General features: G+C 35.9%; 1 protein-coding gene across 1 annotated transcript; it reads left to right on the forward strand.

The window, feature by feature from the left end:
• The first annotated feature begins 3,281 nt into the window (after positions 1-3,281).
• LOC140162619 (uncharacterized) lies at positions 3,282-25,596 on the forward strand. Its single transcript, XM_072185886.1, has 4 exons — positions 3,282-3,492; positions 21,662-21,833; positions 23,323-23,439; positions 24,752-25,596. Exons 1-4 carry the CDS (start codon positions 3,320-3,322, stop codon positions 25,382-25,384), a joined length of 1,095 nt encoding a protein of 364 aa, XP_072041987.1. The 5' UTR covers positions 3,282-3,319; the 3' UTR covers positions 25,385-25,596.
• Positions 25,597-26,715: the final 1,119 nt, after the last annotated feature.

Consider the following 26,715-nt stretch of genomic DNA (forward strand, 5'->3'; position numbering starts at 1 on the left):
AAAATTAATGGACTTATAAAAACACCTAATAAATCCAGACCTTTGACCTTTGTATGCCTTCAACCAGTTTACCGTGTGTCTTAGAACCCGATAGACGGTGACATTTGACCATACACTAGGATCCACAACATGCTCATCTATCATGGGAACAGTTCTTAAACCCTAATACATTTGTACATTCATCCTTGGAAGATTTGGGTACACAAACTCTACTCTGCAACTTGAGGTCAAATTTTGCACTATGATTATGTAATTGAGGTTATTGGACTATGCCATTGGGATGAGACTCTTGTGGTCCATAGTACCCAGTAATGTTTGCTTAATTAGATGTTATCTTAATTAGAGCTCTAGTAGGCCAAAAAACGGTTATTATTTGCATGGTATAATTGACTTGGAACGTTTGTTTGCTGGGGAGATGTCAGAGTCAGGATGTAGGTATCATTATGCCTCAAATCACGAATTATTGTAAGATTAGTGCAGAGTAGGTTAGATATGAAAATGGAAAGTTACAACAAATGACTATACACCTGATTCGTGAACTGTGTCTTTTTGAAAGACTCTTCCTGTTTATCCTTCATCTCTATTTGATTTTCAGTGTATTAGCAAGTAGATGATGTATATGTATCACAGACGTTATACATTTATAAAAACTTAACGTTTTCTATTGGTCAACATAGGCGTAGATCCCGGTGGGGATAACCCCCCCATAATTTGCCAGGGAGCTTACTTATTTGTGTCTTCTATACTATTCATCATATACCCCTGCATAACGAAATTCAACAATATTCAATATCCAAAGCAATATCCTCACTATAATAGGTCCGAAAAACAGAATTTTTCCCCACCCCACATAATCGCAAATTGACACGAAAGCTTCATTCCCATTTATTTCATCCAAAACGGTCGTGTCATACATCTTCCCCAATCAAACACATTTCTCTTGCATTTGATCATTTCCTACTCTTCCCTAGAAAAATCATTATAATACCAAATCTACACACCATGGAATTCACCATATCACGTCCAAGCACTATTCATCATATACCCCTGCATAACGAAATTCAACAATATTCAATATCCAAAGCAATATCCTCACTACAATAGGTCCCAAAACAGAAATCCCCCACCCCACATAATCGCAAATTGACACGAAAGCTTCATTCCCATTTATTTCATCCAAAACGGTCCTGTCATACACCTTCCCCAATCAAACACATTTCTCTTGCATTTGATCATCTTCTACTCTTCCCTAGAAAAATCATTATAATACCAAATCTACACACCATGGAATTCACCATCACGTCCAAGCTCACATTGGGCGCCCCATTCCTTTTTAAAGGGATTTTTTATTTCTAAGTATGTTTACTATTGGATTGAGCTATCACATGATTACAATAGGCTTTATTGATTGGTGGGTAAGGTCAATGCTTTTGTTTATTTTGTGATAAGGCTGAACATTTTACTGCATATATGAAAAATACACTGCTATTTTGATACGGGCGATTTACTCAATTCCTTCCAACTGACAAAATTTAATTCCTGTTATCTACCCAGTAATGTCTGTTTATCTTAATTGGATCCCTAATAATTATTGGCCAAGGTTATTATCTGCATGGTATGATAGTGTTATTGATTTGAAAGTTTGTATTTCAATGAGTTTCTCGCTGGATGGAGAGTTATATAAGCCAGAGTCAGGATGTAGGTATCATTATGCCTCAAATCACTAATTTATTGTAAGATCAGTGCAGAGTAGGTTAGATATGAAAATGGAAAGTTAGAACAATTACTATACACCTGATCCGTGAACTGTGTACTTTTGAACGACTCTTCTTGTTACCTTTTATAGCACCTTTTTTTTTTTTTTTTTTTTGGTCTGAGGTGGAGCAATTTTTTTGGGTCAGAAAACTACCAAGCTCCCCTTGACAATGGTGTGTCCCTTATATTGGAGGGAAAACGCCCATTTGCTACCAACTATGACCATCTTTCACAGGGCTCCAAATGGTGGATGTGGCAACACTGATCTGGGCTATTCCAGACTCAATCCACACGCCTCTGTTCAATATATGTGAAGACTTTTAATTGACTAAACGTCGTCATGGCTACCAGTTTTGATAAACTGAAACGATGTATATTGTACGGCTGAATTGATTAGTTCACCACTAGGTTTTATTGACATTCTATGATTAAATCTATATTTGCTATAATTATGATTATCTGTAGTGCAAACAGTGTTTCAAAATATGCCCGGGATAATATGATACAATTATTATCCCCACCCTGAAAACTTAAAAAACCCTAAATAATGATTTAACCCTTGGCTAAAACGATACTCTAAACAGGTAACACAAGCCTGCTTGCACACTCTAAACATAGATTTTATTCCTTGCATCAAAGTTCATACCCTAAAGGATTGCTGTGTTATTTCACAACCTTAATATGGATCAAGGATTTTCGAGAAAATTTCAAATTTCCACCACAAATTTTTACATGCTTTAGGAAGATCATTCCTTTCATATTTATCTCTAGATCTATTAAAGGAGGATTTTGTGATCCTAGCATCCTCTTTTTATGACATTTTTCAGTAGGTATCCACGAAAAAAGCTTATTCCCAAAATTTCAGTTGATTCCACATTTTGCGTTTGAGAAATTTTTGGTTCATAAACATTATGTAGCCAGAGGTTTCCAGTGGTATAAATATCTCAACTTTTTTTTTTAGAAAAGTGGGGGGATGAGGCTGTGGATCACGAAATGCATTTTTAATTTACATACTTCCGGGTATTAGCACATTGGAATTTTGCTACCCTTTTTTCCAATTTTAGGCCTAGGCCTACATGTTTTTGACACCCTAAACACGATACTCGCGTATCGTCCCTACCTACGAAAAACTGCCCTTTTTACGCGTTTTTTTTTCTCGCGGATAGTGTACCCGTTGGCACTGTGACACAATACAGAAGAAGGCGTAATGCAAGATACAAGATATTTTTTATTTTCCCCATAATCCACATGAAATCACACAAGTATGAATTTAAAAAAACAAATAAACAAAGGCAATATCAAACAAACGAATTATGGAGGGGTGACCAGAAGGCCACCCCAAGCCTGGTCCTGTTCACTGTTTGACATCATTCTTAAACATGTCCGATATGGCTTTCCGTAGTTGCCACCTATCATGGATGTCGCAGTGTGGTGCAATCAGGTACGTAATACGTCTAAATATAATCATAGACCATTTATGGTCTATGATATAATTATGTATGGTGCAAGTTACAGTACTAGTATAGTATACTGATAATTTCACACCAGAGCAAGTTCTGCAATCATGGCCGTTGGAGGAAATATACACGAGTGGCAAACAGAATTATATTGTACACAGGATAAATCGTTTTGGCCGTGGAGGGGACGACATATACTGGCACAGTACGATGACGATACTATTGTTGTGTATCAAGCATTTAACTCTGATATCGCTGATTATGCCGTGAAAAATCAAAAGTAAGCAATATATAGCAGATGAAATACATAAATTACTAATAATTTTCCAATTTTCATATCTCATGGTAAATTTGTCCAAGCGTTTCACGATTCAATAGCCTATAGATCTATTTGCCCGTCTATTTGTTTAGGCCTATATGGTGTATTTTTATTCGAAGTGGTAATGAATGTATGTCAACCGTTCAATGTACCTATGAATAATTAAGCAGGTGACGTAAATGAGGATGCATTAATTTCGCTTGTTTTGACGAATACAAGTACAACCACTGTAGAGTACCATAAGAATATAATAATAATAATAATAAATAGATATAATAATGATGATACAAAAAAATTATTATTATTATTATTATTATTATTATTATTATTATTATTATTATTATTATTATTATTATTATTTGTTATTATTATTGTTAGTATTATTATTATTATTATTATTATTATTATTATTATTATTATTATTATTATTATTGTTGTTATTATTATACTAATAATAAAAATAATACTAATACTAATACCTAGTATTAACAATAATTAATAATAATGTTAAATAATAACTAATAAATAAGTAATTTAAAATAATAATAATGGGGGGGGTCCGATTTTTCCCCAGTTGTATAAAGAATAAATGTGATATTTTAATATTTAAGTGTTCAGGGTGACACAAAAGTTATTACAGGGGGTAGATATTAATGTATTTTACATGACTGGAGTATGATATTTAATCTCTTTTACAAAAACCAAGCTTGCAATTCCATGTTTTATATCTTATCTAAAAATATGCATTTTTCTTTTAATTCTGCAACATCACCCTTTCACCCTTGTGTAGCTTATGCTGATACATCATTTTAAAATTGGTATAACTCTGAATCAATATCACTCTTCTGGAAGGGTATCAAGATGGGCTATATTAAAGCTTTAATGTGAGCACACATGTTTGCCTACTATGAAAATGTTTTCATATGTTGTATGGGTTAAGGGAAGGGGTATAGGCCCTATGGACGTTTGGACAGTATTTATTGTGGGACATTAGAGCACATCAGACATATCGAATTGCATTCTGAATACGAAGAATGGCCTTCTGATATCAAATAATTTTGATTTTTTGAAATTCGCAATGTAATACACATTTATGGCAAATCATTAAAAATTGATACTTTTGATATTTAACAGTACTCGAAGTAAACTTTATAAATCTGATGATTTATACTTAAAGTGTATGTAGGTGGGATGAAAAGCCGACGATCAATTGAAAATTGTGACCTTTCGTATTGAAGATATGGATTTTTTTCCCCAAAACACCAAAAAAATTAGGTCTTTTTGGGGAAAAAATCCATATCTTCAATATGAAAGGTCCAAATTTTCAATTGATTGTCGGCTTTTCCTCCCAGCTACATACACTTTAAGAATACGTCATTAGATTTATAAAATTTACTTCGAGGACTGTTATATATCCAAATTTGAAAAATATCAAATTTTTATAATTTGTCATAAAATTTGTATTATATCGTGATTTTCAAAATTGAAAATTATTTGATATCAGAAAGACATGCTTCGTATTCAGAATGCAATTCGATACGTCTGAGGTGCTCTCATGTTCCATAAAAAAATACTGTCGAAACGCTCAAAACGCTCATTCCAGATCCCTTAAGGGAGGTCTAATGAGCGTGAACCTGGTTTGATTGCAGAGGGAGTGTGCCTGTAACAGACACAGCCACCAGAAAAGGACCAGCTCAGATCGCGCGCCAAATAAGTTTGCAGTCCAGAAATTTCATTTTTTTTCTCAGCCTGAAAATTGGCAGAGGTGGGAATCGAACCCGGGACCTCCGTGTTGTAAAACCTACTGCGTTACCACTGAGCCAACTGACAATTAGCTATGAGAAGTTTGATAGTAATCCTTGATATTGCTGAATAGAATAAATCAATACTGATAGGTCTATTTATACGATACTATTCAAATTGGCCTATAAACTAGGAATATAATGTGAAATGACTATCAATCGATCAATTAATCAAGTTGTCAAGTTATCAACAATCAATAATAAACCGACGTAGGCCTATCATGGAATATTACTATTAAACTAGGCCTACTAACTAATATACCAAATAAATAAAATAAATAAGTCAGTAAATAGATAAATAGGCATAGGCCTAAATAAATAAATAAATACATAATGCAGAATGCAGTTAGTATTTTAGTTGCAAAATTCCAAACATTCTATTCACACATTCTATTATAATTTTCTGCTATACACGCAAAGGACCTGTGCCTTTAATATGTCCGCGCCTAATCAATAATGAGTCTTTCACCATGCTCACACACCATGTTAAACTATTGTATCCCTGTATAGTATTATCTACTGACCAAGTCCTAATACCTCAATGAAATGGATGCTATAACGTACCCAATCAAGCGAACATATCAAGGTCATATCAGGGCGTTATACAAAGAATGGTCAAAGGTCAACGTTTCCAAAGAAGTATAGTAATAGATGTAGACACAAGCTTTCGTGCGGGAAACATAAACACATAGTCGTCAGTCGTCGTGGTTTTTATGAGATTTGATACGGCGCTGAAGTCTATGGCTGTCCCAAAATCAGTACCAGACCCGGTTACCAGACGGCAATGTGTGTGTTGTTACAAGGAATACAAACTCATTTTACCAATAAGTGAACCACATAGAGGAATACGACATCTATCGTGAGCCGATCTGCATTCTGTTGCCTGCAAAAGCCGACGATCAGGTAAAAATTCTAAAAGCAGCGTGACTAGATATTTGCGTTAATTTCATGATACGTGTAAAACGCATTGAAAACGCCAAATTGCAGTCATAAAATATATAATATTAGTAAATCACCCAATCGAATGTTAACGTAGGTATGTGGAAAAGAACTGCAATAACAATAACAAACTATGTGCCCAAAGAGTTGTCTTTGGCATGTCGCTTTTTTGAAATATCACCAAAAATATCAAATTTTGGAAAAACGCCCCAAAATTTAAAACAAACACGAACCTTCCAAAATAAATATATATTAGCACTCGGCGGCCCAGTCACTACCTGCCGCTGTGATTTGGGGTAACTCATTGCTTCCCCTCTCCAGATACCGGTACTTCAAGGTCGCTCATACCCCAGCCCTTAAGGTTACCGTATATATTAGGCTATTGAAACTTAACTTGATGTTGAGTTTAGCGTCCCATTTTTTTCAGCTCTAAATGAGGCAACTATTTCATTATTCATTATTTTCAAGTTTTCTCAGCGGCCTTTTACCAATGCTTATGCGCTTTTGTTCATTCTATTTATGGTGTATGTTAGCATTATCTTTTAAATTACATGTAGGAACTGATATTGTAAATACGGAATATCTAAAAGAACTCACGTATTGCCCAACCTGACGTGCAAACTTAAATATTTTGGGCACTCATTAATATTGTTGTATATTGAAATATACAGCCTATTTTAATAGTGTACCTATATTAACCTGATTAAAAACATACACGTCGCGTCGAAGTTATATTTTGAAAATAGTTTATTAAAAAACTGTCAGGGGGGCCTGAAATATTTGTCAGTTGTAAGGGGGGGGGCGAAATAAATAATAGCAAATAGAACAAATATTATGAAGAAGGCCCATTCCCCCTGCCATAAATAACGATTGCTCCCTAAACATTTTGCAAATATTTGTAAATTGTAATTCGATACATATACGTCGAAAATAAATCGAAAAATATTTCATTATGTAAAAAAAAGAGACCGTTTTAAACAGTATTAAAAGTGGCATCTGAGTCCATAGGAGTCAGATCTCAAACAATGGGCTATTCCAGATAAAACATGCACCCCCCCTATAGAGGGCAAAATTTTTTTTCTCTAAAATGTCTGGAATTCCAAAGCATACTTGAGGAAGAAACCTGGATTTCCGGCCCTGTTTAGTGCATGTAAAATCTGGAAATCCATGGAGGGTATAGAGGGTTTTTAAAAATTATCAAAAAAAAGTTGGAATTTTCAATTGACTTACCAAAAAAAATCTGGAATTCCATCGCCCTCTATAGAGGGTATCTAAAATTACACAAATAAGTTGGAATTTTTTAATTGACTACCAAAAAGTCTTGAATTCCATGTTAGGGTTTTTAGAGTTATTTTAGGCGTGTATAGTAGGTGTTTATTGTTGTAAAGGTTACATTATATTTGCTTTATCTGCATTTATTCCAAGTCATCTATGATGTTTTACATGTATAGGCCCACCACCAAGGCGTGTGTTTGGCAGTAACCAGGCCCGTACGCAGGGGGGGGGGCGGGGGTGCGACTGCACCTCCCCAAATTTGCAAAAGTATCCAAAAAGTCCCCAAATTGAAGCATTTGCGAGCGTAGCGAGCAAAAAAATCAGGTTTTTATGGTTTTTGGTCAAAAAGGTCCAAATTTGGGGGAAAAGTCCACATTTCACAAAATCGCCCCCCCCTTTGGAAAAAAGTCCACTTTTTCAAAATCAGCACCCCCCCAAAAAAAAAATCCTGCGTACGGGCCTGGCAGTAACATACGCAGGTTTTCAAAGTCTGGTTCAGGGGTCTCGATTCTCTGACTGTTTTAAAATTTAATAACTAATTCCCCAGTTTCCCCCGATTGGGTGCATTATTTCCCCGATCTTTTTGACAAAAGGGGGGGGGGGCACATCCCCCTGTCCCCTTTGCGCACGCCACTGGTGTTGGTATCCTAGGTAACCACTAAAATTAAGCTTCTCTTTTGTGAAGGGTTGCTGTTCTCCTTACAGGTTTTCAATAACAATATGTGGTATGTAGGCCTACTAGTTTCTATATTAGGCCTAAAAATGTTTGATTGGCGTAATATAATTTTAACATTCTTGTTAAACCGGGTCTTTAGATCCATGAACTGAACCACACAAAGGGACGCATACTTTTTTTTAAATCTTTCCCACAAGACACAAAGTGCCCTGTGCTTTTATTTTCATTATATATTTTCAAAATCACAAGAATCAATAAAAATCACACAAGAAAAATCACAAATGCAGCATCAATATAAAAATGTTACATCACTCTGTCGGCAGCACACATTTCGAACTATAAAAGGATTGTATTGTGAAACTCAGTTTCTTGCTTCAGCTCTTTCTAAAAATTCATTAGGGCAAAATTCTTTCTTTATGTCCTTAATTATTCTTTATTTATTCCTGTTCTTTCTTTCTTGAGGCCTAGATCTTTTTACCCTACTTTACAACACGAATATTGTTGTATTGTCAATGGAAGTCCGTAGAACGTTCGCCTAATGGCGCTATGGGCCCCTTTGATATAACTGGTATTTTAGACACAAACTTAAAGCGCTCTCCCACAAAATTCCCACCAGCAAATAAGGGCATGCACACACCCTTAATTCTTGTTGTGATTTTTAGAGTAGGTAGCTCTCTCTTTGTACATGAAATTTACCCCAAGGCAAAGGAGCCATGTGCGCCATTAGGCGAACGTTTACGGTACATAAGAATTCAAACTTTCTTACTTTGGTTTGAGCTGAGACTAAAATACCTAAAGCCTCAAATGTTGTTTTTATATATTAAATACATACCTGTATTTGAATGAAATAGAGATATTTATAATAGGCTGCATGATAAATACATGAAGCCACATCAAGTAGAACGAGTGCAACCTTGCTGCAGTACCTTGTACTACGCAGGTGCTCCTTTGTTAAAAGGAATTCCCTGATTGGGGAGTGGACATCAAAGAGCTCATATCTAAATTCGTTGGGGACTGTTACTTTTTAAAGTTTCAACGTCCGTATACATACGACATGTAGCCTATGAATAAAATACGACATGAATCAAGTAATAATAAAGTGACCTAGTTCTTCCCTTGCCCTGTTATAGCTAATATTATAAGATGAGCTCAAAGTGTATATTTCTACATTTTGAGCTCAAAATATTTAATCAATGATAATATAATGTATATTAGGCCTAAAAAATGTTTGATTGGCGTAACATAATTTTAACATTCTTGTTAAACCGGGTCTTTAGGTCCATGAACTGAACCACACAAAGGGACGCATACTCTGTCGGCAGCACACATTTCGAACTATAAAATGATTGTATTGTGAAACTCAGTTTCTTGCTTCAGCTCTTTCTAAAAATTCATTAGGGCAAAATTCTTTCTTTATGTCCTTAATTATTCTTTATTTATTCCTGTTCTTTCTTTCTTGAGGCCTAGATCTTTTTACCCTACTTTACAACACGAATATTGTTGTATTGTCAATGGAAGTCCGTAGAACGTTCGCCTAATGGCGCTATGGGCCCCTTTGATATAACTGGTATTTTAGACACAAACTTAAAGCGCTCTCCCACAAAATTCCCACCAGCAAATAAGGGCATGCACACACCCTTAATTCTTGTTGTGATTTTTAGAGGAGGTAGCTCTCTCTTTGTACATGAAATTTACCCCAAGGCAAAGGAGCCATGTGCGCCATTAGGCGAACGTTTACGGTACATAAGAATTCAAACTTTCTTACTTTGGTTTGAGCTGAGACTAAAATACCTAAAGCCTCAAATGTTGTTTTTATATTAAATACATACCTGTATTTGAATGAAATAGATATATTTATAATAGGCTGCATGATAAATACATGAAGCCACATCAAGTAGAACGAGTGCAACCTTGCTGCAGTACCTTGTACTACGCAGGTGCTCCTTTGTTAAAAAGGAATTCCCTGATTGGGGAGTGGACATCAAAGAGCTCATATCTAAATTCGTTGGGGACTGTTACTTTTTTAAGTTTCAACGTCCGTATGACAGGGTTCGAGGTTTGAGGACGGTTTCACTGCCAAATGTGTGAAAAAAATATTTAGGTGTGAAGAATCTCACCTTTCATATTTAACTGCAACCCTGATTTCCCTCCGCACTGTGTTATATTTTGCTGTTATATTGTTATTTGTTTCCACTACCTGGATATTCAACTCTTAAAACGTCCAGTTATACTTGGTCTCATTTATCATATTTTGCAAAATTACTTTCCAACATTCCAGGCATTTATGCTCCACAAGCAGTGCTTGTTTATTCTTGCTTTAAATAGTAAGTTTGTAAAATCATTCTCAGTTGTAAGTTGTTGTAAGTTTAATTTTTGTAGTTTATCTAAGATCTTTGAGCAATCGCTGTTCCATCGTGTATTTGATACACATTGATGTGCTCAATTGTAATTTTACTTAACTTTGTATAACTTTGTTATACAAAGTTATATTAATTTTGTGTTATTATCTGTTTTGTGTTTTATGTTCAACTTGTCTAACGGACCCAGATTTGACCCATTTAAATTCAATAGTACCCTCAACCCTCATACCACGACTTCTGATGATGACTGTAATATTGACTCTATTCAAAGCCCCATTGTAGCTACTACCTTTGTGACGATCTCAATGACAAACTAAAAACCGCGCGCAACAGTTACCCTGAGCTTTCCTTATTTCATCATAATATCCGCAGCTTGAATAAACACTCTAACGACATCACCAATTATCTTTCCGCTATCAATCACAAATTCCACATTTATGGCTTTTCTGAATCCTGGTTCAGGTCTGATGATGATTCTAATTTAGTTGACGTCGGTGACGGATATAGTGTTATAAACTCTATTCGTCATGGCCGTAACGGCGGCGGGGCATCCCTTTTTATTGATCCCGATATTGACTATACAATTAGACCTGACCTCAACATCGACTGCCCAGATTGTTACTCTGTTTTCATTGAGATAAACAACTCCAAAAACCCCTCTCTCGAAAGAAACACAATCGTTGGCATTATCTATCGTCCTGATGCGGTCATCCTGGACTCTTTTTATACCGAGCTTTCACGCGTTCTTGATACAGTTAATAATGAAAGCAAACCCTGTTACATCATGGGAGATTACAATATTGACTTGCTTAAATTTGAAACCAAATCTTATGTCAGCGATTTCATTAATCTGATTTTCTCACATGGCTTTTTTCCAACCATTGATAGGCCTACCCGTGTTACCGAAACTTCTGCAACGATCATCGATAACATCATCACTAATGATCCTTCGGGTCGCATTGATTCTGGCGTGCTAGTTACCGATATCTCGGACCATTTTCCAATCTTTTCATTAAAAAATCGCAATATCAATTCTAGTAACGCAACACGGCCCAGCTCAGATTTCCAAACGCGGCAAACGCGTCAATTAAAACCCAATAACATCAAGGGATTTCTCCACGGTCTGTCGCTTACCAACTGGGATAGTGTATACAAGGATGACAATCCGGAAACCGCATTTAATGAATTCCACGACAAGTTATCTCAAATATATAACATCCACTGCCCTATCAAATCAATAAAGCAATCTAAACGTAAAACACCTAAGAAACCCTGGATAACCATAGGACTAATTAATTCAATAATTACTAAAGATAAACTTTTCAGGAAATACCGATCAAATCCCAGCCACGACAATAAACTTAAATATACTAAATACCGTAATACACTCAATCATCTCCTTAGAGTCTCCAAAAAAAATCATATCACTGCTGAGCTCGATGCCCACAAAAACAACATGAAGAAGACGTGGCAAACCCTTAACCACATTCTTGGCAGGAATAAATCCTCCAAGCCACCTTCTCATTTCATTGACAGTGATGGTTCAGAAATCAAAGACCCTGTCCAAATTGCGAATAAACTCAATGACTTCTTCACCAACATTGGTCCGTCCCTTGCTGCAAAAATACCTCCGCCCAATAACACCAAATTCAGCAATCCAAATTCACTAAATCACAGTATCTTCCTATCCCCCACCACGGAAGAGGAAGTGCTAGATATTTCTTCATCTCTCAAATCTAGCACCAGTTGTGGCGTTGACGGTATAAGTTCAAACCTCCTCAAACAAATCATGCCTAAAATTGTCGGTCCTATTGTTCATATTTTCAATAACTCCATTTCTACTGGCATTGTTCCATCAATTTTTAAAACTGCCAAAGTAATCCCTATTTTTAAATCCGGCGACAAATATTTATTTAATAACTACAGGCCAATCTCCATTCTACCTGCGTTGTCAAAAATTCTTGAAAAATTGATTTACAAAAGGATCATTAACTTTGTCGAGAAACATGACATTCTTACCAGTGACCAATTTGGTTTTAGGCCAAAACTTTCAACCTATATGGCCATTAATAAATTATATGATAAAATTGTCACATCTCTCGACAAAAAGCTTTGCACGGTAGGAATTTTCTTAGACTTAAGCAAAGCATTCGACACGTTAAATCACCAAATTCTTATTAACAAGCTTGATAATTATGGTATTAGGGGAATTGCCAATCTTTGGATTCAAAATTACCTGAATGATAGGAAGCAGTTTGTTGTTTTTAATCAACATCGCTCTTCCACCTTGCCAATTGAGTGCGGGGTTCCCCAAGGTTCGATCTTAGGCCCCCTACTCTTTTTATTGTATATTAATGACCTCCCTAAATGCGCTCCAAATCTCCTTTTTATCATGTTTGCAGATGATACTAATATAATTTATTCGGATAAAGACCAAAAATCACTGGAGTCTAAGCTGAATAAAGAACTTAATGTTATATCTGACTGGTTTAAATTAAACAAACTTTCTCTAAATATTAAAAACTAATTTCATGTTATTTAAAATAAACATACCCGCTTTCCCCGTCAACTATTAAAATTTGCATTGATGATAAATTAATTGAACAAGTTAATGTAACTAAATTTCTTGGCATTCTAATAGACGACGACCTGTCGTGGAAATCACACACATCCCATGTTACAAAAATTGTCTCGAAATACAATGGTATCATTAGGAAGGTTAGACCCTTTCTCCCCTGATTCTTTGATCACTCTCTACAATACTCTTGTTTTCCCTATCTTAATTACTGTGCCATGATCTGGGCTGACAAAAACAATTCCCATCTCCATACACTTTTTTTTGATGCAGAAGAAAATTATCAGAACATGTACCTATTCAGTTTGGCTCGCCCACACCGACCCCTTATTCAAGTCTCTCAGGACGCTTAAAATCCAAGACCTGTACTTTTTCCAAACCGCCCAATTTATGTTCAATTACCTTCATGACCAACTACCATCTCATACTACTGACCCAGACTATTTTATAACCAACAAAGACATCCACACCCATGACACCCGTTTTTCGAATGACCTTCATGTAAGCCTTACCAATACCAGGCTGGCTGAAAATATCCTTCGGATTCAGGGTGCCCTGCTCTGGAACTCCCTCGACCAATCATTGAAACAGTCTCCAACATTGGCTATTTTCAAACATAGACTTAAAGATTATTTAATCGAATCTTATACCACAACTGATTAAGGGTATTTTCAAACTTTCCATCTCTCTTGGGTCTGTCTCGTCCTGTCCTGTCTTGTATTGTTCAGTCTGTCCATACCCCATTAATTTATTTGGCACAATATATTTGATTCCGATCTTGTCCAAATTATCTTAATGTGAAGGAATCATACGCTTCTCTTTTCATTCAGCTTCACGCTCTGCGTCTTTGCGGCATCCACATCTCTTCACTGCTCATGTTCTTATATTGTATTTCTATAAGTAATTATCATTAAGTATTTCTTATCTTGCATTTCCATTTGTATAACTTTTTGTGAATTGAGATGAAATCAAATAAAACTTGAACTTGAACTTGAACTTGAACTTGAACTTGAATACTTCTAAAAATGAGCATATATAGTATTTCTAAGGTAAAAATGTCTGAATTTTCAATTTTTCTAACTTAGAATACTGTATCTTAAGTCGTTTTGGGGTTAAACATGGATTTATGGCCATTTTTTACTGAAAATGACCAGTTTTAGGTGAAAAAAAAATTCACCATTAATTTTTAATCCCTAATATTTTCTACTATATAGATAAATGTTGTCTTTCTCTGCTATTTTGTATTACCGGATGGTTTATTTGTTCAAATAAAACTGTTTTTAATTGATTTCATTGCTTACTTTGTATACCATACCCGGATAAAGTTGAACTTGAAAGTGAAAAAACGAAGCCCAAAAAAGGTCATTTTCGAGAGATTTGTATCTTAGTTTCGCCATAAAATTTGATGTAAAGGGGCTAGAGACCTCATTAACCCCTCATTTTAGAAAAATTGAAGAAAATTGCAAAAATGTTACCCCTACCCCTAAGCGTGAAAAAAATATGGCAAATTGTAAAAAACATTATTTCGGAAAAACTGATGGAGGTACAGCTCTGAAAAGTTAATCGATTGTGCACTTCACCAATCCCCACAAACGATTAGATTTGTGAAATGATGCCATGTATACTTTTTTCAAAATAATTTTTTTTACGACTCAGATTTTACCCCATTTTGAGGTTCACGCCACTTTTCTGATGTATCAACCCCTCAAACCCAAAGGTCACACCCATAAAAGTTATTCCAGGAAGAGCAGTCAATGCCTTTCATGTTGTGCCCTCAAATATGTAATTATAAAGGGATGATCTGATGATAATACGACCACCGATGATGAAGAATCTTTCACACCGGGAGATGTAGTATGGGCAAAGCATGGTTGCTTCTGGTATCCAGCTAAAGTCATTTCCCCAACTGATGTACCTGAACATCTGAGAGTTCTATCCTGAGAAAACTGAAACAGAATCAAGTAATAGTCAAGTGGTATGGTGAAGAGAACTTTAGTTCTGTACCAGCTCATCACATCAACCACTTATCAGAAAATAAAGTTGATGCAGCCCGTGCCGCTAGATCACACAATATTCAGTTGCGCTATCAACTAGCCATTTCTGATGTCAGGGGTGAATAAAGTGCTATGCTTCAGTATAAACATTTTAAGATTGTGTAAAGGTAATCAGTTATACATTAACACTTTAAGAACATCATTTCTTTATGAGTTTAGACATCAATAGATTTATTGTCTTGACACCAAACCTGCATGACCGCTATATGTTTACTAAATGTATAGGAATACAGGGGCCTCAGTACCAACATCATTTCATTTTCATACATGAGAACAGTGTTTAAGCAGTCTTTATAGTTTGTTTAACATATTTATAAATTCAAAACAAATTTAACTGAAGTAATAATGCTCTGTAACTTTTTTTAAATACAGGATTGGTTAACATTTTCATTTTCATTCTTCGTAAAAACAGCATGCGCTTAGAATTTGTTACATATCTTTAAAATGGTGATACCCTGTGTATTAAAAACTTCAGAAATGGACTCAGCACAAAATTCTAGTCCAGAAAACATGTATAATGTTATGATAACATGAACTTCATTTTCCCCCCATTTTGGCAGTAAAACCGTCCTCAAACCTCGAACCCTGTCGTATACATACGACATGTAGCCTATGAATAAAATACGACATGAATCAAGTAATAATAAAGTGACCTAGTTCTTTCCTTGCCCTGTTATAGCTATTATTATAAGATGAGCTCAAAGTGTATATTTCTACATTTTGAGCTCAAAATATTTAATCAATGATAATAGGGATATCATATGTCTATACTGTGATGCGCATGCATTGTGTGTGGGGGTGTGGGCTGTGGGAGTGAGTGTGATGCTGTTTTAAACAAATAGGCCTATAAAACAAAATCTTCGCACAAGCTAGAATGAAGAGTGAAGACCCAAGTCGGGCTGGGGATCACCATTGCAGGGGATGAACCTATCGACCCACACCACTCTTCGTCATATATAAATTCCCCCAGCCACATTTTCCTAACATAATATGAAATTTAAAAAAAAGAGGAAATTTAGTTCGGCAGAGGTGGGGCTCGAACCCACGCTGCACCGCTATCATGTATACAGTATCGACATATTACCAGCGCCTGTACGGTACCCTGTTTACCGCTCGGCCAACTGACTTGTTGGGCCATCTTGAAAATTTGAACATATAATCACAACTTCAATTACTTCATTACTTCAACATACCACGTGACAAGCAAAGACAGAACACGTCATACTGCAGTTACTGTCCATTTTCCTATACACAATACACAGTGCTCTTACCATTGACGCGTAACCTCTACAAATAGCGTACGTTAGAAGTATGGGTAATTGCCTAGTTAACGTCGGTGTGTGAAAAATAACCGGCCAATTCTAGAAAATATAGTTTTGTAACATGTCCTAAATTTTTAGCTAATTTAGATGTTTGGAAATATTCGTACTTTGGTGTTTTAGGAAGGATATGTAAACGACAGATAACACCAAAAAATATGAAGAAATTATTTCCAACCCGTGTTAAGTCTGCAAACCACCATGCTTCTCATTTTCAAGAACGCTGGTTAACAATAAGCAGAGTATTGTCTCATTTCGTAAACAAAAGCCCACACAGAATTGTTCTCTAGCGTTCGCTTTATAATCGTTCACCCAACTGAAACTATAATACCAGCTCATTGCTCCATTGTACATGTAAAGCAGAAACATATGTTGTGTGTATTTAACCAGAGAAGATATGATTTAATCAGTTGAGCTGTTTTCAATGAGTGTTATCTTGGTTTAATAGCTTTTAATGGGGTTTAAGTTCTGCAAAGGTCATGGTGAATTCCACTGTAGACATGACTGCATCATGTACCGTATTTTGGAATTTTATCTGCTTAAAAACATTAATGTGTAGAGCTACCATTAGGCCTATTAATATTGTTTAATTCTCAGGCGCATACAAACAATACGAGGGGCCTATGATACATACACAATTCATTTCGTGCATGCACGTGCCCTGCAAGGTAGGGAGCCTAGCCTACCATTTTTCTTGTAAGACGGTCTGGATTCGTAGTCCACGTAGGTCCCCAAAGTTCTTTCAGATATTAAAAGATTAAATTCCCATAAAGACGAAACAGTAATCTTTAGTGGGGACCTACGTAAATTTTACATCAAATTTCCGCCATCAATTCAGTGTTAATTTTTATTATTCAGAAAATATTTTGGCGTATATAAAATTGAAATAAATTCTCTGCTTCCTAAACCACATAAACTGAAGCATGATTGGGTATCACGAATCGCTATATATGATGTACAGTTAATATTCAAATATTCTTTTACACATTATGATGCTTCAGTTTTTACACAAACAAGAATTTGTCTTTAAAAAAGATAAGTTCACGGATCAGGTGTATAGTACATATACTTTGAGCTACTTTGGTCTAACATGTAATATTCATATCTAACCTACTCTGCACTTATTTGACAATAAATAAGTGATATGAGGCTTAATAATGATACGTGTGTCTTGACTCTGAAAAACAATATTTTTTTAAACCTCATTTTGCATTTAGTTTTTTAAGCCACCTCGAAGCCACCTACACTACAGGATCTCATTTTGCATTTAGGGTTTTTATTGCGTTGCAAAGTAGCAAAACTTTCTGGCCCAATTCGTGACTGGAAAAGGCTATCCCCTCTTACAACCTATCAACAGGTCTGATTTCTATAATGAGGTGTCACCGGGTTTCATGAGATAATAATCATAATACCAAATCTAAACACCATGAAATTCAATACATCACGACCAAGCTCACATTGGGCGCCCCATTCCTTTTTTAAAGGAATTTTTATTAAGCCACCTCCAGGAAACAAATTTGGCTATAAACTACGAAGTATAAAGTCTAATAAATAAATAAAATTAAATGAAAATTGTACATGTATGCAAGAATATTACTAAAGTAAACAAATTACACAGCCATTTGCTCTTGCTAGTTTTTGTCAGGGTCATGGATATTTGTCTCATAGTCCTGCTTTTATGAACACTAATATTATACAGGTTACTACACATGGGTTATTACAAGAGTCAATAAACATTTGACCAATTAACTATAGATAATGGACTTAGTTTTATGCAATGTAGTTATATTGAACCTTTTCTGAAGTAAGTCGCCTGCTGCATAGTTTTATTTACAGATGATATGTTTACTTTGTGATTAGGCCTGACCATGACCTGCTAGTTTGATTAACCAATCAGTTATGTGCATTGTCAGCATGTGATGGCTATAAGCCAATTGCAAACATATTTATAAAAAAAGGCTAAAAATTCCTACACTGAGCAGACTCTTTGCTGGGTTTAAGGGCTAAATAGTAAGTTGTCATGTGGGGCAAGATTAGATAAAGGCATACAAACTAGGGTATGAGATATTAGGAATTATTTCCTAGCCTCTTAACCACAGGGTTGGGCTATATAGCTATTCAAGACACAGGGTATGTAAGGGATAAACTGTGCATATGAGATGTGGGGGCAAATGGCATCATTTCACTGACATGAAAAAATATTTCATTGAAAACCCTCCCACTCAGCTATTTTAAAAAGGTAATCAGGCTTCCTCAGCATATCACACATGTTATGGTATTATTTTGCGAATTGCCCTGTGGTACTTTATGGAGGGAGCCTGGGAGGGGAGACTTTTATTTAAATACGGTATAAAGGACGAGTGGCCAGTATTCGGTAGGGTCTACATAGCCGCTTTACAAATTCAGAGTCTTGCAATTATGATTTTAGAGCCAAAATTATAAAAGGTTAGAAAGTCAGTATTAAAAGCAAGTCAGTAAGATACACCTCTACACTACAGGCTGCACTCCATAGTAGGCCCACAGCTAAAAACGACACTGACAGAAAAAAAAACTCTAAAAAGGGGAGAACTTTTTCATTTTTATTTTTTCTACAATGCAAAATTGATCATTAAGAGGAGGAAGCAAATTGTATTGCCAATATGTTAACTTTAAGGGATCTAAAATGAGCGTTTATTGCGTTTCGACAGTATTTTTTGTGGGACATGAGAGAACCTCAGACCTATCGAATTGTATTCTGAATACGAAGCATGTCTTTCTGATATCAAATAATTTTCATTTTTGAAAATCACAATATAATACAAATTTTATGACAAATTATAAAATTTGATATTTTTCAAATTTTGATATATAACAGTCCTCGAAGTAAATTATACAAATCTAATGATATATTCTTAAAGTGTATGTAGCAGGGAGGAAAAGCCGACGGTCAAATGAAAATTTTGACCTTTCATAATGAAGATATAGAATATTTTCCCAAAAGGACCAATTTTTTTTTTTTTTTTTTGGGGAAAAAAATCCATATCTTCAATACGAAAGGTCAAAATTTTCAATTGATCGTCGGCTTTTCATCCCACCTACATAAACTTTAAGTATAAATCATCAGATTTATAAAGTTTACTTCAAGTACTGTTAAATATCAAAATATCAATTTTAATGATTTGCCATAAAATGTGTATTAAATTGCGAATTTCAAAAATCAAAATTATTTGATATCAGAATGACATTCTTCGTATTCAGAATGCAATTCGATATGTCATATGTGCTCTAATGTCCCAAAATAAATACTGTCTAAACGTTCATACCCCAGCCCTTAATTTTCCACTTTTATGCAAGAAATAAAAGAAGAAGATACAAATTCCCTTTAAAAGGGGAAGCCAGCTTCAATGCAGAAGAGCTCTTGTAATTAGTTTAGGTGGAAGGCATTTTAGGATCACTCTTCTGTGATCCTTCTGCTAAAATAAAGCACACAGTAAATTTGGAAACAGATAACACTTTGTACTGCATGGATGAAGTGTGTGTGCACTATCTATGTGTGCAATGTCCCATGAACAAACAATTACGTAATAGTATTGACTTTTGTTGAACTTGTGAAAGGTCAGTCCAGAGAGTTTCTCTGCTCGTACTAAATTACTGTTCAAGTGGTAATTTTCGCGTACAGTTATTGTCGCGATTTGGAGTTACAGAGACATTTTTGCAATTGTTATTTTCGTGATGCTTAGTTTTGCCCTATACTTGCAATACATTATTATATATATTCGCGAGGTGTTAATTTCGTGGATGGAACTCCATTCGCGAAATCCGCAAAAATAAACCCCTCGCGAAGTGTGCTTGCTTTCTGTGAACTTGTTTTCATTAACTTAAGATAGTGCACTTGCTTTAAACTGTTTCTTTACTCAATGAAACTCTCATTAATTGAGTAAAGAAACGGCTTATTTTCAGGGCAACCATTTTCTTGGGGGTGACTTCATTTGGAATCTACACCCCCTGTGTGAGAGACTTAAGTAATGTCTTCCATACAGGGTGTATGTCTTTCAACTGAATAGCCTAAAATGTGTATATCATATACCTGGTATATGGCCGGATTTACCTTTTGATGGTCCTGTGGGCAAGGCAACATGATTGTCGCAGATCTACTCACTCAAATGGCTTTACCAAGATTGCGCGCAAAGCGCGGCAATTTGGTCTAAAATAGGCCAAAAGGAGATGCAAATTGTAAATTTTGTCACAACATATCTGTCAACTGAGCAGGGGAGGGGTCTGATTCGCCACCCTGCGACTTGTTTTCCGTCAAGTTGGTGTACCCTCTTTTTCTTTCCTACTAATAATTAGAGCTTACTCAACAAGAACTGAAGAATGTTGGTTGTCATGGTCACTTGGGCTGTCAATCATGATGATTATAACTACTAGTACCACCAACTTGTGGGGGGGGGGGGGGGAGAAAACGCCCCCAACATACATTATGCACATACATAATGACAAATTGCATTAACCTGGAAGAGAATGGAATTCCTGATATCTATTTGCACAAAAGGCTGGAAATCCTGACAAATTACTAACAAAACCATCTGGAATTCCAGCACCTCAATGGACAAAAATATGGATTATTTTATTGACCAGAGGCAAAAAAGTCTGGAAATCCAACCAAGGATAAACACAATAAACCTGGAATTCCAAAACCCTCTATGCCTTCAGACTAACAAAATGGTGGAAAAATCTGGAAATTTTGCACCAAGCATAGGCAAAATAGGCTGGAATTTGGAACAGCATAAGTAGAATAGGCTGGAATTCCAAGCCCCAAAGACCACCAAAAAATCTGGATTTCCGTTGCCCTCTATAGGGGGGGGGGGTGCATGTTTTATCTGGAATAGCCCAATACAGTATAGGCCAAGCCTAAGTGTTTGTTAAAGAAACCCTGACTGCTATGGACTCTGATGCAACTTTTAAAACAGCCTCTTTTCTTACACAATAATTGTGACTGAACGCAATGATGTGTGACGCTATAAATTGGTGTGAAACAAATAGGGCTATCTTTTTACATTTTTACATTTCGTAAAATATGTTTTAACTTATTCTAAAAAGTATTAGGGGGAACTTTATAAGTTGTGGACTGTATATCTTATAATCTTTCAGACTTGGTGGGGAATACTTCAGTTTTGATCGGATGTCTTGGATTAAAACTAATTTCCTGTGGATGATGTACAGATGTGGATGGGCTAGAAAAAAGAACCAAGACAGAGTCTTAGCCATCAGATTGACCCGCGCTAGGTTTAATGAAATACTATCTAACGCATTCAATTCTAAGGTAAGTAAGATATATTATTATGCATTAGAAACAAATTAGTTCGATCTTTCGATCGAAAATCTATGCTTGGTCTATCCTTATCATCTATGAAATCTATTAATTAAACTACTGTTAATTGTAATAACATAATATTTTTGCCTGAAGTGATATTGACCAATATGAATTTTATTCTGATTAATTAGTTGATAGTTAATTAATAACAAGCATCGAATCATCATCGACGGTCGATCCAAAGATCGAACAAATTTGTTTCTGGTGCCTTATTATGAATATAATAATTATTGTTACGATTGTTAGGTCATTTGCTGCCTTTTGAGACGCATTTTGTGTTTTAATCTTTGTTCATAATTTGTGATAAGTTTTGTTTTTACCAATCCGCCATTAAATGATGATGTGTATTAGAGAAAAGTGCGAGGGCTTAGAGCCAGAATTAGCTATGTCCACAATTACATGTTACTCATTTCGGCAACAAATAGACGGTTAATTCTGCCCTCTACAATATAATGTAAGTGACTTTGCCTTTGGGGTATGTACATGGTCGAGTCTACCTAACCATGCTAACTGTTTTTAAACTTAAAAGTGACCATGCATATACCCCAAAGTCACTTGCATTTATTATGGAGGGCAGGATTAACCATCCATTTGTTGCCGGAATGAGTAACATTGTGACATAGCTACATCTGGCTCTAAGCCCTCGAGTGTTAGCATGTTAGGTGAACATGGTGAATATAGGACTACTCTGTTGCTATGGTTGCCCCATTTGGTGAAACAAATATCAGTGTGGCCTCAGTTGGTCAGGAACACGGTTATCGAGGCGATTGCAACCGCCTGGTAAAACTAAAAAGTAGATTAAACATGGCACGGTCGGTTGTTGAAACAGAAATTTAATATGACATAATTTTGGTCACGTGATTTTAACTGCTTAGAGTGATGGTCACGTCGACTCTTGTCACGTGGGACCCACAGAAACCTATCCGAGGGGCGGTCAGTAAGTAATGAAAGTTGTCTTGTGACCCCATATATGGATTATTTTCAAGCCATTTCTGTATGGTTACATACGTGTTTTTCAGATTCGGACTGACGACGTGTTTTTCAGATTCGGACTGACGACGCGGGTGACGACGTTTCGGAGTGAAGACGTTTAGGACTGAAGACGTTTCGAACTAAAATAGTGCATTTCATTTTCGAACTGATGACTGTTGTGACTGAGGACATTTCGGACTGAAGACGTTCCGGACTGATGCGGGCACCCCACATATTACATTGTACCTTTGTCTTTCAGATGGAAATTGATAACGCGACACTATACTAGACCAAATCTGTTACAACATTAATTACACTAAAGTGTATGTGACATGTTATATTGACATATATTTACCATACCGTGGCTTGTTTCTAATAAAACAATTCAGGGTTAACGGATATACTTTAGAATTTTTTGTTTTTTCAAATCTTAATAGATTTATATTATAAATCTGTTTGTTTTTAGTTACTGAAATCTAAAGAGCATGGTACGATTCGTGTACGTTTACAGTGGGATCCGGATCATGCTCCCTCAGGCGAGAGAGTGTACAGGAGGGCCATACAGCTCGGTCTAAAGGGGGAGGTTAGTATCTATGTAACATTTATTATCGTAATAAACAGCAGCTGAAGGGAGTATCCCATCATGCATCTGCTTGCTCCATAGCAAATACATACAAAACATAAGTAAGAGCGGCTTAGATATTGAGAGCTATGAATAGTTTCACAATACTTTGGAGATCATCGTAATATAAACAATGTCAATTGATATTGATCAATTCTTACCACAAATTGATAAATTGGGTGTATGAACCTTGTTTTAGGGTCAAGACAGGATGATTTGTGACGCGTCAAAAGGAGACACTTTTGGGCAGGATCGTAAATGGAGAAATAGCCAAAACTCTGCCCGGGGTGATTTTTTCACAATTTGGGTTTGTTGCGAATTTGTGATGTTATTAACGTTAAAAAGATTGTCTGATAGTTTCAGACCGGAATATAACTGGCATCTTGTATTTTTTGAGACATTTTTCAAGGTAATTCCTACTCTCAACATTGTCAATAATATTTTTAAAGGCTGATATCTCAATTTCCAAATTTTTAATACCATAACTTACGAACTCAATATCTTCGCTTAGGAATGTCCGATTTCATTGGGGGAAACGGCGGTGTGGAGCCAAATATCTCTATATTTAAGATATGTACGACGTAAAAACCTCAAAATTGATAACCTGCCCAAAAGTGTCTCCTTTTGACATGACACGTCACATTTATCCTATAATTAGACATCCATGTCTGAAAGACGGGATGCCTATAATACCACTCTTTTCAAAGAACCCAATCTTACAGGTGCGAGTGATTAGCATTTCTTGACATCTATGATTCAATGCATAGGTACCGCGCAAACGTTGTAGTGCAGGGCGATCTATTCAAAATTGTATTCATCTATTGCTATTGTAATACGCTGTCCAAGTGATGATGTAACAGGATTAATTACCATAGCAATATATGAATACAATTTATGAATAGCTCGCCCAGCACTACAACGTTCACGCGGTACATAATTTTTTTATGCATTGAACCATAGATGCCAAAGAGAGGCTGATCAATCGCACCTGTGTAGATTAGTATTTTTGAAAAATGCGGGATTGTATTCAATCTATGCAGACATACACAGGTGCTGAGTGCAACCTGCTTGCAATGCAGGGGGATCTATTAAGAAATTGTATTCCTCTATTGCTATGGCAGTTAATCCAATTATTACGTAACTTCGACAGCGTATTAATCCTGTTACATCGTCACTTTGACAGCTTAATCAAACTACATGTGGCTGATCGGACTCACAATCGGATTTGTTTGTTCTTGCATGATTCCTAATCTTTAGCTTATTGATTTTGCAGATTTTACGAAAATATGGAAAGGAGTGGATCGTTCAGATAGACGATGTCACAGAATTTGTCACAGAACAATATCAAAAGATATTCAAGAAAAATAGCAAGAAATACCTGAAATCAGGCGTGACCGGACTGCTCACTGCGAGGGAAAGAGTGTACCATGTGTCCGACCCCGACCTAATATATCGCTTAGAACTGGATACTTATGAGGATAAAAACAAACATTCAGTTGTTGCGGCAGACTCAATGAGTGTTAAGACATCTAGTGATGTAACACCTTGTGAAGACAGCACAAATGCAGATGAAAGCTCACTCGAAAAAGGTCATGATATAACCACAGATTCAGTAGAAGATGAAAGTTCACCTGGTAGTACTTGCGATATAACGCATTTAGCAGCAGATACATATGGATATGACAATGATGATAACACAGATTTAGCGAAAGCTGCAGCATTAAAACCAGTGGAAGTAGGACATTCATCTAAGAGTGGTATTGATTTACAACATTTAGGAGATGAGCATAGGCAATGTCATGATAATGACGATAAGGCACATTTATCAGAAGGTACACCGCACAATGATAAAATAGATTCAACGGAGGACGATGATCTATCATGGGATTCACTATACCCAGATTAATAAAGCCATAATTATTGTAGCATTTCCATATAAATAGATTAGTATTCTCCATAATAAATTAGTATTCTCCATAAAACGTTAGCTTTTACTTTCTAGATATGTCCCCTTTTAATTTTGATCCAAACAACTGAGGTAAAGCAAAAAAAAAAAATGGAATTTACTACCAGCTCCGATGCCGCCAATGCGTGTCACTCCGTTGGTTATGCTACGGCACGGTCCTTTGAAGTGTACATAACCGTCCCGCACGCTGTGTACGTACTATGTCATGAAACATTTTTTCTATCGTAATAATTAAACGACGTTTCTTGCGTTTTATTCAAAATCTCGACGAAACTGCAGCTTGATTTTTGTAGGGTATGTGCATTTAATAATGTATATTACAACCGTGTCCAAAAACAGAGAGGGCGTCCTTCTCAACAAATGTTACAATATGGCTTTAAGATTAGCAGTCCCAGAACAACGCCAAATATGGATTAAAAGACCTTTGACCTTGGATGTACAACAGCATGTTATGATCTAATGGGAAACTGTGCACATCAACAAACACCATTTCTATCAAAAAGGCAACGTCTGATATAATTTGAAACCACATAAATTACTAGAGTTGGTTCTTCTCTTGGATTTGGACCAAGCTTTAGAATATCGAATGTTGCGTTTTGAAATAAAACAAACCAGAAATTTATCACCCATTGTAAAAGATATGGCACATGTACCGAATACATGTACATACATTGGCTGACCTTGTGGATTTCCTGGTCCAGCCATGCTAACCACATAAGGAGATTATACGATTAACCTAGTGCAGCTATTGTCATAGCAGGGTATTATTATGTAATACTCCTGATCCATATTTGGCGTTCTCTTGGACTGATTAGTAAACCATGCATTTCCTGATTATAAGTATGACTTACATATCGGCCACACGTAGTTTTTGAGGCTTTGATGTATCTGTTTTCGAGTCTTGTTATTAAACTCTAGGTCCAGCCATAGTATGTCAGACCCAGTATATTATTCTGTTGAACAGATAATTAAATTTGTTCAGTTTTATTTCGAGAGTTCAGTCAGGAAATGGAAAATATTCTTACAGTATATAACACAGCAGCGAATTCAACTTAAAAACCCCAAACAAACCTAACTGCAAATTGTTATTCATTTCATTATGTTGATGGAGATACAGCCTGCAGAAATGCCTTCACCAAAAAGTGTTCCTCTCTAATGACCATCTTCCTTTATCACCAAGAGCAAGAGTCAAGATGCTTTAAGATATGCAATATTTAATTTGTCAATGTGATTCTTTCGTGCAATAAGTTTTTATGAAAACAATAAGAGAA

Source organism: Amphiura filiformis, chromosome 10, assembly GCF_039555335.1.
Source record: "Amphiura filiformis chromosome 10, Afil_fr2py, whole genome shotgun sequence".
NCBI classification, from domain to species: domain Eukaryota; kingdom Metazoa; phylum Echinodermata; class Ophiuroidea; order Amphilepidida; family Amphiuridae; genus Amphiura; species Amphiura filiformis.